We start from the raw sequence: 11,849 nt of genomic DNA, 5'->3' as shown, positions 1-11,849 counted from the left end.
CCCTCACTACATCCTCTCACTTCTGCTCAGACCTCCATGCTGTCTCTGTGGAGACGTGGCTGGGGCACACTCTGCTGTGGGGTGGTCACTCTCTGGGGATCTGTAGCTATGACAGAGCTGTGAAGCTGGTGCTGCAGTGGTGACAGCACAGCCCTGCAGGACACAGGCCACCTGTGGCCCTTGTTATCCCACTTCCCGGGCTCACCAGCCAGCTGTGTGTCCTGGCAGGAGTGCCAGGCTGCTGCAGGGAGTGACAGGGTAGGCTGAGGCTGGGATAATTGTTGTGTCTTGTTCCCCAGGTGAAGAGCTGGGTGCAAAGGGGTGTTGGATTAGGACCGTGAGGTTCTGCCCTCTCAGTCTGAGTCCTGTAGGGTTTGGGGGTATGGCTTTGGGGTTCTGGCAGTGGTTCAGTCTCCGGTGGAACACTCCCAGGTTCTCAAGCCTGTGCTCTGGGCCTGCTTGCTCTTCATCTCCAGCAGACGGAGCAATAGCGCAGTGATTTAACACCATCTCGCCATGCGAGGGCTTCCCTGGGCTTCCCTCCACTGGCAGAGCCCGCATCATCACCAATCCATGACATCCCACGATCAGACACAAAACCACCGTCAGCTCCCCCTTCCTGCAGATGCCCATCCTCTTCCCCAAGGTGATGAGTGCTTCTCCCAGGTGACACAGCTAATTTTAAGGCTTATCTGGCTCTCAGAGCCTGAAATGCTTGCTGTATTTTCTCTGTGGGTGAGCTGGACACCCCTGCTGTGGTTTGTACGCAATGGTATCCCACTGTGACCGTGGGAGTGAGCTCAAATGTCCAAGTCAAGCTTTCAGCAACTAGCTCTGTGGCCCCACAAACTGAGCAGATGCTGCTAGGGCAGCATTCCCCCTCCTAATTCCCTCCCAGATCCTCTTCTAAAACCCCATTTTCCTTCCAGCTGCAGCATGGGCACTGTGCAAAGAAAGTCCCTCCCAGACTGGTTCGTCCCCTTTACTGGTAGACTGGTTCCCGTAGGCCATGTGCTTCCAGCAATAGCTGCAGCTTTTTCTGGGAGCTCTGTGGATGGGATTAGCTGGAGCATCCCGGCCATGGGGACCACTCTCCTGGGGAACCTTGGTGTCTCTGTGGGGTTATTTTGCTGCAGACAGCCTGTTCCCAGCATCCAGCTGTCTCCAGCGCTCAGTGCCCTGTTCTCATCATCCAGTGCATCTGAAGGCAGGGAGCACACTCATCCCAGTGGAGGGGGTCCTTTTCACGGAAGTGTTTGGAGTGGTTCCACGATCAGCCAGGCACTCTCCTTACTGCTGCTTCCCTGCAGCACCCCGAGTTTGCCAGGTACTGCCTGTACATGCTGGCTGTCCCCTGTCACTGCTGTGGGACACTCTGGGGACAGGAGGCCAAACTTGCCTGGTGAGACAGTGACCTGAATCTGGGATGGGATTTTAAACAATAGGAAGCTGTGGGTACCCAGAATTGCCCGCAGAGAAGCCAGAAGCCCTGTAAGCGCACCAGACAGAGGCTAGCTGGACACAGCTGTTTAATGAATGTATCTCAGTACAGATAGGGAGTTGCAACCCATGCACCCACGGCCGCCTCCTCGCCATGGCTCTGCCACATCTCGGACCTGGCATCCGAAATATCCCCATTGGCGCTCTGGCCACATCTCGGACCTGGCATCCAAAATATCCCCATTGGCCTGGCATGCCAGGGTGGTAGAGGAAGATGTCGTGGCACTGGTGCGCCTCCTGGTCTTGCAGTGGGGGAGACCCTGGAGAGGGGAACTGTGCCCTGGCTGGGGGAAGGGGGCTGACTGGGATGATGCCCACAGGGCATCGGGGATGAAGGTGAGGGAATGACCAGGTTGCTATAATTACACGCCTGGTCTGTGTACACCCTGGCTGAGCCACAGCACATAAGGCAAGGAGAGGCTGAGGGCACTACAGGGAAGGGATTAGAGGGGCAGGAGCAGCTGCTGGGGCTGCCATGGGACCTGGGCATCCCAAACCCTGACATGTTTGGGGCAAGGTTTCTGGGCTTCCTGCTCCTTCATCTGTGGGCCATCTACTAGAGTGGCCATCTACTTATCTACCTTAGGGCTGCCAACGGGCGCAGTGAATGCCTCATCCCTGCAGCTGACACTTGGCGGGGCTGTGGTCTCTGCTTCCTCCTTACCACAAGCACTAATGCTCCCAGCGAGGCAAGGCTGTCAACTTGATGTGGTGGGCAGAGAGCAAGATTGAACAGGGTTGGTGTGGGACTGGAATGGCAAGCAAATGAAGAGCATCCCTTAGGAGCCAGGGGTACAGGAGGGGATGGGGGATGCAGGGGAGTGCTGCTGGCAAGATCAGATGCATAGTGGGGTTCCTCTACATCTGACCTTGCCTTCCCGTCCCTCTGATGCTTTCTGTTACCAGTGCTTCTTCCTACACCATTGCTGTTGGCATTAAATAGTTGGTTGCCAGCAGGGAAGGATTGAGCCATGCCAGGGAATGGTCTCCTAGACACAGCCACGAGCTACTGGGCTCTAACCCCTGTTGGAGTAGGGCAGGGATGTGAGAGACCCTGAAGGGAGTCAGTCACATCCCCTGAGGATCCACCATGCTGACGAGCTGAGACACTGCTTGCTGCAGACCCCTGGGTGCTGCCTGTGGCATGCAGAGGCTCAGCCGTGCTGCCCCATGGCGCTGTGGGAGGCTGGGGGCACATGGGTGCTCTGGGTTCTGCCATCACCCCGCAAGCACCCAGGGCAGACCCTGCTCTGCCTGCAGGTCCCTGGGTGCTGTGGGGATGGGGATCATGGGGACAGCATGTTCCCTGCCCCCATGGTGACCCCAGGCACCTTCCCCACCGTGGTCCCTGCAGGGCGTGGGGGACAGTGGGGACACGCCCTGCCCCGCCCTGCATCCCCCCACCAATCAGAGACCGGAGAGCCGCTCCCATTCCCTCAGCCAATCAGAGCCCAGGGCCCATCCTCTTCACAGCCAATCCCAGGGGGAGGCGGGGCAGAGGGCAGCACGGCCGCCTCCCCACCAGCCAATCAGCGCCCGGCTGTGCCCGTCGGGGAGGGCGGGGCAGGTCCCCATGGCGGGCGTGGCACCGCGCTCGAGGCGCGGCCGGCTCTAGGCGAGGGGCTGCAGGTGCAGGGCTGCGCTGTTGGGGCGTGCGGCCAGGATGTAGGCAACGTTCTCCCGCAGGAATCCGGGCCAGTCGATGCTCCTGCAGGCAGATGTGAGCCCATTGGACACCCTGGAGAAACTGCTCCCCCGGGGTGTCCCCCCAAAATGGGGGTGTCCACCACTCCCCTAAGCATCCCCACCTCACCTGGTCTCCTCTTGCTTTGTGGCTGGCAGGATCTTCTCTGGGCTCTTGCCATTCCTGCTGCTGGCAGGGCTGCCCTCTGATATGGGCCCCACATGGCTGATGCTGTGGCAGGAAGGAGAATGCTGTTCATCCCTGCTCCCCAAATGGTGGTGGTGGGGGAAGAGGGTGCACAGGGCTGAGGGGCCATGGAGGGGGAGGTGGCAGGAAGGGAGGGCAGCCATTTGTGTGCTGATCCCCTTTGGTAGGTGTTGGGACTGTGTTGGGAATCCCAGCTGGGATCAACCCTACACCAGGGTGGGCATTCCCCTCACCTGACATTGCAGGACAGCATCTCCTTTTGGTGCTTGCGGAACCAGGTGTGCCGGGCCTGGCGGCACTCACCCTCCCCGATGAAGCCGTCATTGTCCTGGTCCAGGGCCAGGAAGGCTGCCCGTGCCCGCTCTCTCTCCTTGGGTGTCAGCAGCCGCAGAAGGGCATTCTAGGGGGTCAGATAAGTGAAGGAGTGGAGCACTCATCACATGGGAACCTCTCCCCTTATATTCCCAAAGCTCCAGGGGTCTCCACCCTGAGTGCCATGGCCATCGGAGTCAGCCCCTGGTGCCACAGACATAGCCATCAGCTGTAGGAGCCAGCTTTGGGTGCCATGACCATGGGTGCTGGTCATGGGCACTGACCTTGGTTGCTGTGGCTGTGGGTCCTGGACCCAAGTGCAACGACCACAGCTGCTGGCCATGGTAGCCAGCCCTGGGTGCTGTGACCATGTGTGACAGCCATGGGAGCTAGCCCTGGATGCCACAACCATACCTGTGGCCGTATTTTCTGCAGTAGCTGGATGGACTCGTGGGAGAGGAAGTCCTGCCACTCAATGTGCCCCTTCTTGTCTGGGTCCAGGGCGTGGAACTGCAGGGCTGCCTGCTCCTCCTTTGCCTCAGGCATGGTCCGCTCAAACTGCTGCTTGTGAACTTGGTGTTTGTAGTGCAGGAAGTCATCCAGGGTCAGGCAGCTCTCTGCAGGGACAGATTGGCTGTGCTGTGCCCAGGAAGGAGGGGGGACTCACCTCCCCAGCTGCTTCCTGCAGCCATCTGGGACTGCCACATGGGGGGTACACACCTGGGATGATCTTGCAGTTCTTCAGGGTCTCCATCAGGCTGTACATCTCTTCCTCTGTCAGCAACAGATTGAGGTTGTCCTGGGATAGGGGCAGAGAGGAGCCATGAGGCAAAGACATGGGGTGGAGGGAGCACACTTCTGTATGGCAGCACCAGTAGCCCTTGAGAGCAAGTGGTGGGGACACCCAGAGAGATCTTGAGTTGTGTCACCCAAGGGTGCTGCAGCGGGATGGCTCCGTGCCCCTGGAGCCTTTGGCCAGTTCCTCTACAGCATCTCATGTGCCCATGGTGTCACATCCCCCATCAAGGTCCTGGGAAGCTCGCTGCAGGGGTGGGGAGGTGGCCAAGGGCCACCGTCCCCTGTGTCTGGTGACCCCATCAGGCCAAGGTGGGTGGTGGGAACTGGAGAGCAGCATGTCCCCCATTGCCCCAGAGCTGGCTGTAAGGTGGGGCCCTGCTCCCTGGGGAGCACCCACCACCCACAGCAGCCTGGTGTCCCCCAGTCCAGGCACTCACGCAGTAGTAGCAGCTCCAGCCTGTCTCGGTGTGCGCCGTCTCTGTCACCTCCACGGCGCTGTCCTTCTGCAGGTACCCCATGCGGCGCAGGCAGCCGTCGTGGTACACGCGGTGGCAGATGCGGCAGGGAAAGAGGCTCTCGGCTGTCCACACCTCGCAGATCTCACACATCTCATCATTCACGATCTGAGGAGGGATGGGCAGATGCTCAGCACACCAGTGTGGGCAGGGGTTTGGCTTCTCGATCTGGATGGGGGTGGATGCTGAGGGGCAGAGAGGATTGGAAGATGGGAATGTGTGGGGCTGGAATAGGGAAGAGGTTGTTGTAAGGGACATGGCTGGTCAAGTTAGAGGAGGGTGGGTGTGTTTGTGGGGATGAATAGTGGGGGATGTGTCTGACTACAGGGTCAGTGAGGCTATGGAGCCGCAGATTCTCAGCAGTGAGGTACGTGTGGGTGTCTGGACTGTAGGGTTGTACATTGGCTGGTCTTTAGGGTTGTAAGTGTCAATGGAAAAGCTGTAAGGCTTCCTTTCCATTTCCACTTCCAAAGAGATACTTATCTGGATATATTATCTCGGTAATGCTCTGAGGTAATTTAGGCTTAGGGTGTGGTTGGACACTGGAACAGGCTCCCCAGGGCAGTGGTCACAGCATCAAGCCTGGACAATATTCTCAGGCACATGGGGTGTCCTGTGCATGGCCAGGAGTTGGACTTCAATTATCCTTGTGTGTCCCTTCCAACTCAGGATATTTCATGTCTTTAAGGTGCTATATAAGGCTGTAGGTGGGCTGGGGTTTAGGCTGCTTGAGTGGGTGGCTGTATGGGTAAGGTTGTGGGTATGGATGGGTGGGTTGTAGGATTGAGGGCATGGGTGGATAGGCTGTTGGGTTGTAGATGGGCAGGGACGTAGGGGCTGCAGGTATGGAGGGATGGCTTGAGGTGCAGGCTGGTTGACTGTAGGTAGAATAACATGTAGGTCAAATTGTTCTCTCTTCCCCAGACCTAAAGCTGCCTGTGTGGAGCAGTGACTTCTCCTTTTCAAGACACCCCAGGGCACATCTGAACAGTTGCATCCCGCTCCCAGTGTGGCACCTCCACCCACCCAGTCTGGCCATGGGCACCCTACCCCACTGAGCCAGCTCTGCAGGGCTTTGCGAGGCTGTCACTGCCTGGCAGACACTCAGGTACTTGTACAGCCCTGTGCACCTCCAGCCCTGTCCCCATCCCTCCTACCCTGTCTCTGCGGTTCCATCAGCTCACCTGCTCCCTCTGCTCCAGGCTGATGTCCGGGGGCTCATCATCGTGGAGCTCCCTCTTGGGCCGGATGAAGGCTGGTGGTGTGAACCTGTTGGCCCGGTCAAACTCCTCTGGCTCCACGCCCCGGCCATCCCGCAGCCGCTCCCAGGCTGCCTTGCTGGCACTGCTCTCCTCCGGCTGGGAAGGTCCTGCCACCGCTTCCTCCTCTCCCTCCTGCACCTCCTGCTCCAGCGTTCCCTGGCGTGCGGTCCCCGCCTCCGCCCGACGCCGTGTCGATGGCTGCTCCCGCAGCCCATCCTTGAAGGCTGACACGGCCAAGCTGACCTTCTGCACCCTCTCCACCGTCTGCCTCCTGGACATCAGCACCCCCATGGCTCTGTGGTGGGAAGGAAGGTGCTATGTCCCTGACCCCCAAAAGGGAGTCCCTGTGGCTTTCCCCCAGCTGTGTGAGGAGCAGCTCAGGGCAGGGAGAAATGGTGTTATTGTGAGAAACTGGCACTGGGGTCATGATGGTGGCTGTGGGCAGGTGGATTCCTGGCCATGGAGGGTCTGAGTAGGTAGGGGAGTGGGACAGGAGGCAGGGAGATGGTTTGGGGGTGCCTCCCCACCCTTGCTCTGTAGTCTCCAGCTTAGCAAGAAACACATCCAGGCCTTTTCCATGCCAGATCAGTAAAACCCAGAGGTACTAGGACCTTCTGTAACCCTTCTCCTTGCGTGCATCTCTTTTCTGCCGTGAAGACAGCCTCTGTGGCCAGTCAACGGTGAAAGATGTCCTCCCTGCAGCTGTGCCCAGGACTAAGTCATAGCAGGTCTGGTGCTGACCCCTTACCTTCCTTATATTCGTCTTCACTCAGCTGCCTTTCTTGCACTCACATGCTTGTGTGTGAGCTGCTGCTGTGTTCACTGGGCATCCTGCATCCTGCAGGGAGCCATGTGGGCAGGCTGGGCCAGCAGTAGGAGGACTGTGAGGGTGCAAGAGGGGAGGGGAGCAATGTACAGGACAGGGGCACATGGGTCCCAAGACAGATGTTTGGCATCAGTATCAAGGGAAGACCACCTCAGGATAAAGTGGGGAGGCCAACAGCAGCAGCAGCAATAACAAGTTGGACTCTGTTCCACTGGGTGTGAGCTGAAGCTGGGGAGAAGCAGAATTTGGCCTCCAGCATCGTGGGGCGCAGCACCACCCCACATGGGTTTCCTCATGCCATACTGGGGTTGCATTCTGGAAGATGCAGCCCTGGGCAGTGGTGGAATCACCATCTCTGGAAGCGTTTAAAAACCATGTAGACATGACACTTAGGGACATGGTTTAGTGGTGGCCTTGGCAATGTTGGGTTAGTTGATGATTTTAGAGGTATTTTCCAGCCTTAATTATTCTCTAATTCTATGCTGCAGCAAAGAGGCACTTCCAGCTGATGCCCAGAGACCAGGAGGCAAAGCAGGGAGATTGGAGCAGCAATCTCCCGCCTCGCCAGCCTCAGCAGGGAAGTCCCCAGGTAGCGGGATAATTAGCAGCACGCGTGCACACCGCCGGGATCTCACTGCCTGCGGGAGGACTCGACACCGCGGGCACTGCTGTGGCAGGGAGCCTGGTCAGGGTAATTACAGGTACCCCGCAGCAGCAGGGCCGAGCGGAGCGGAGCAGAGCATGCTGGCAGGCGGCAAACACCACTGCGTGCACACGCATGTGATTTCCCAGCCTCTCCCCACCACCGCGGGACCATCTGCCTGCAGATTCCCACGCGCTGAGCCGGGATTGCAACACGTGTGGGCCCCGTCCTGCGCGTGGGGGTCCCAGCAGCGTGCGTGTGTGTGGGCCGGGGTATTTGCACCTGTTGGCTGCAGTGCCTGGCTCAGAGCTGGTGCTGATTCTTCAGCTCCCAGGGCTTTGCAAAGGTGGGAGCAGGGCAGAGCTGGAGGCACGTGTCCAAGCCACAGCAACAGCATCTCTGCGGCTGTGCCAGTGGGAAGGAAAACACCTGGATGTTTCTACCTCCTCGCCGTGCCACCACCCTCTGCCTGGCTGGCTCAGGATCACGTCTGCCGTGGTCAGGATCAGCTCTGCTGCTGGGCAGCATTGCAGCTCTGCCTGCGAGCGAGAGAGTCGGAGAAGTCACAGGGAAATCCCCCCAAGATCTGCCTTTGTAGGTCCCTGCACCACCGAGTGTTGGCCGGATCCAGGCCTACTCCTGCCCAAGGTTTGGGTAGAAGAGGGGAGGAGAGGGTCCAGAAGGGCTAGGCTCACAAAGAAGAGTGAAAAGAGGTGTGTGGCCCACAGCATGCCAGTTTCCCTGGTACCTACACCGGTGTTCCTCATCCCAGCGTGCTGGCAGCTTCCCCCCACAGTGCTGCTGAGCTCTGAGTGCCCCAACCCCAGCCACTCTGCAGTGCACTGGGGCAGCCTGGCCAACAGAAAGGTGGCTGGTGTGCTGCATTTCCCCCAAATCTAGTTTTCCTGTGTGTTCATGTCATAGTCATACACTTGGACTGCGCTGCTGCTGCAAGATCCCATCCCACCTCTCCGTTTCCTCTCCTCTCCCAAGCCTACCCTGAGTGCCTTCTGCCACCATCTACTGTGTGCCTGGAGCCTGGACAGTGCCACTTCTATCACAACTTGTGTCTGTTCTCAGCTCTGCTGGCCTCCCTGCCCCTGCTAGTGCCACACAGCTGGATCCTGCCTGCACATCCAGGGCTAAATGGCTTCACCCTAAACTCAGTCTCCAGACTCCACTGCCTTTCCACAGGCCCCATTGCTCCCCAGACACCCCAAACTTGCTCTGCACTCTCCAGACCCCTTTTTGCCTGTACCCCATGCCCTCCCTGACCTGGCTTTGTGGGGTGGGACCTCACCCTCACATAGAACCTGGGATGACTTGGGGTCCTGCCAGACTTCAGGAGTCCCCCTTCTCCTGGGGAGAGAGGACCAGGGTCAGTCTTGCCTCGTATCAGCCCAGACACCCGAGCAGCCCCTGCGTCCCCACATGTCCTTGGGGGAGGTGTCTCCAGTGCTATTTGTGTCCACCCCCGAGGCAAACAAAACCACCACCTGTCTCACTGTGACCTAAGAGGTGCGGGGGCCTCGACCTTGCTGCCAGGCTGTACCGTGAGGCTATTTTTAGGTCGCCCCCACAGAGGAGCTAAATCTGGGCAGAGGCAGGAGCTGCCTGCAAACACCCGGCTCCAGCGAGCCCTGCCAGCACTGGGGGCTGTCATAGTGGGTGGTGGGAAACTTTCCAACTCCTTCCCTTCCCTTGCCTCCAGCCCCTGCACCCCTGCCCTGATCCTTGGGCAACACACGTTCCCCTCACTCTTGTCTTTTGGATTTGCTCCTTGCTGCTTCATTCCTGCAGCAAAACACTGAGCCAGAAAGCACTTCATCCTCTTAGTACCCATGGACACATCTTTCCCTCTCTGCATGGGGGAAACTGAGGCATGGAAGCAAGGCTGGTGCAGCTGGAGTGAGGATTAAGCCTGTGTTAGGTGGAAATAGGGAGAGAGCTGGCGGCTAGCATGGAGGCACCCCGGGAGAAGGAAACAGGGCAGAGCATCCAGATGCAAACAGAGCCAGTGGTCCCTGCATGGCTGCAAAATCTCTGTGGCATGGCAGAGCACACGTGGCTTGTGTTGGGTTAGGGGGTGCCAGGTTAGGGGTGGGTGTGGGGCACGGGTGACACACAGGTGGGCGTAGCGCGGCGCAGCTGGGGCGGTGTGGTGGCTGGGAGCACAGGATGGATGTGTCAGGGAGCAGTGCAGGGGGGATGTGTTTGTTAGGACTGGATGTGTTACGGGGTGGATGAGGAGCAAGGGGTGGATGTGTTTTGGGGTGGATGTGCTACGGCGTGGCTGGCAGTGCAGGGCGGGTGTTACGGCCCACGGAGGGTGTTGCAGAGGCTGTGGGCAGGGGGTGGGTGGTGGCTTTGGGTGCAGGGATGTTGCAGCAGCTGTGGGAGTGGGGTGGGGTCTGTGGCCGCTGGGGGTGTGGGATGGGTGTTTCTCAGTCTCTGTGGGTCCAGGGTGAGCTGCTGTGGTGTGGCTTGGGAAAATGGGGATGTGGAGCCATAGGATCTGTAGGACTGTTACCTGCTCCACAGTGTGTCCTCGGTGAAAGGCCCTGCCAGCAAATGAAGGGTCAGAGGGTGCTTGGGCTGGAGCACCCGTGAGCAGGGTCCATGGCACCCACTCTCAAGGAGATGTGACAGGGATGTGCATGCAGCAGAACCCCCTTGTGTGCCAGGAGCAGGCTCTCCCACAGGCTGCCAGGGGTCCAGGCCTCCTCCCTGCCCTCACCAGGATGCTGGGTCTTTTGTCCTGCACTGCTGTGCATTACTTTGAGCAGCATTAGGGACCCTGGGGGCAGAGGGGTGGGGTACCAACAGGGAGGAGAACCCTGGGACCTCAGAGCTCATGGCAGCCTGGTCCCAGGGTTTGGTCCAAAGGGCATGAAGCAGGGCTGGGAGGAGCTGCCATGGCTCTGCCATGGCTCTGGCACAGCTCTGCACACCCTGCCAGTTGCTGCCTGCGGGGGGTGAGGGGGACAAGGCTGCTAAGGCAGCAGGCTCTGCTCAGGGGACATTGCATTCCAGCTCCTTGAGCTGGCTGCAGATGGCCATGGGGGTCTGGCAGCATCCCCTTGTCCCCTCTCCTGGACAGACAGCACATGCCAGAACTGTGGCACTGCTGGGACTGCTGCTGTGAGGTGATCCATTTGCCATGGGGCAGGGAGGACTGTGGCTGATGGTACCCTCCCACCTTCTGCAGGGCTGTGGCAGTCCAGTGGGGGTGTGGGGCGGGGGAAGGGCTGTGTCCCAATCCCGGGGACACCAAGCCGGTGGCTGTTCTCCCTGCTGGATCAGGTTGCCCGTCCTGCTGCGCTATGACAGATTTTATAGGTGTGTCGCACTCTTTCATCTCCCAGAGGGGGATGAAAATGCCGTGACAGCAGAGTCCCTTCCTCTGCAGCAGACACAGCTCCTGCCCAGCTCTGCACTTCTCTTCTCCCTCCCTAGTCCCTCTCCCCAGTACCCAGATGAAGACCCCGATGCCTGGGCAGGACCTTCTCATCCCATCCTAATCCCCACTCCCAGGCATCCCATCCCAGGAGCTCTAGTAACCCTCCCTAGCACCAGGATCCCGGGGGCCGTGGGGGAACCCACCGAAGGGTGACACAATGTGTGGACAACCTATGCTACGCACCCAGCAAAGCACCCAAAATGGCAAAAAAAGCTCCACTTACCAGGATCAGGGTCGGTCTGGGAACACGAGCCCTAGACAGCAGTCCACACGAGGTCCATCGCCACTGCTTCTGGCCACGAGCCCCCTCTCCAGCCGCGGGTGCTCACCACATGCCGTGCCCCGTGTGCAAATCCCTGTCAGAGGATGGAGCAGCGAGGGTGGTACCCGGGAAGCCAGAGCCCTGCACTTGCTGCCGGAGGATGCAGGAGGCAGCGAGATGCTGGGAGCGGATGCTTGTGTCTAGCGCACACACACACACACACACACACACACACACACACACACACACTCACTCTCTCTCTCTCTCTCTCTCTCAGAGGAAGCAGGGAGCTTGTGGCTGGGGCTGAGCAGATGCAGCCTGGTTTGCTGTCCCTGTACCAATTGCTGCCCGAGCCGTGTTAAAAAGCTCTCGGAGAAACG

The 11,849-nt window shown here is 59.2% G+C and overlaps 1 protein-coding gene across 1 annotated transcript; it reads right to left on the bottom strand.

The window, feature by feature from the left end:
- Window positions 1–1,512: 1,512 nt before the first annotated feature.
- On the bottom strand, window positions 1,513–11,849 carry PHF24 (PHD finger protein 24). The gene is made up of 8 exons (XM_033085803.2): window positions 11,431–11,849; window positions 6,201–6,573; window positions 4,939–5,124; window positions 4,424–4,502; window positions 4,118–4,320; window positions 3,625–3,791; window positions 3,314–3,415; window positions 1,513–3,208 (listed from the first exon to the last, which is right to left on the bottom strand). Exons 2-8 carry the CDS (start codon window positions 6,567–6,569, stop codon window positions 3,112–3,114), a joined length of 1,203 nt encoding a protein of 400 aa, XP_032941694.1. The 5' UTR covers window positions 6,570–6,573; window positions 11,431–11,849; the 3' UTR covers window positions 1,513–3,111.

Source organism: Catharus ustulatus, chromosome Z, assembly GCF_009819885.2.
Source record: "Catharus ustulatus isolate bCatUst1 chromosome Z, bCatUst1.pri.v2, whole genome shotgun sequence".
Classification (NCBI taxonomy): domain Eukaryota; kingdom Metazoa; phylum Chordata; class Aves; order Passeriformes; family Turdidae; genus Catharus; species Catharus ustulatus.
This window is presented reverse-complemented; position numbering and strand designations above follow the sequence as displayed.

Bases quoted from the DNA above. Each gene is read 5' to 3' on its own strand.
- PHF24 (XM_033085803.2), bottom strand. From the start codon at position 6,569: ATGGGGGTGCTGATGTCCAGGAGGCAGACGGTGGAGAGGGTGCAGAAG. The intron at 4,503-4,938 runs GTGAGTGCCTGG...CCCCTATCCCAG, and splicing joins GCTGGAGCTGCTACTACTGC to GACAACCTCAATCTGTTGCT. The intron at 3,209-3,313 runs GTGAGGTGGGGA...ATCTGCCTGCAG, and splicing joins ACAAAGCAAGAGGAGACCAG to GAGCATCGACTGGCCCGGAT.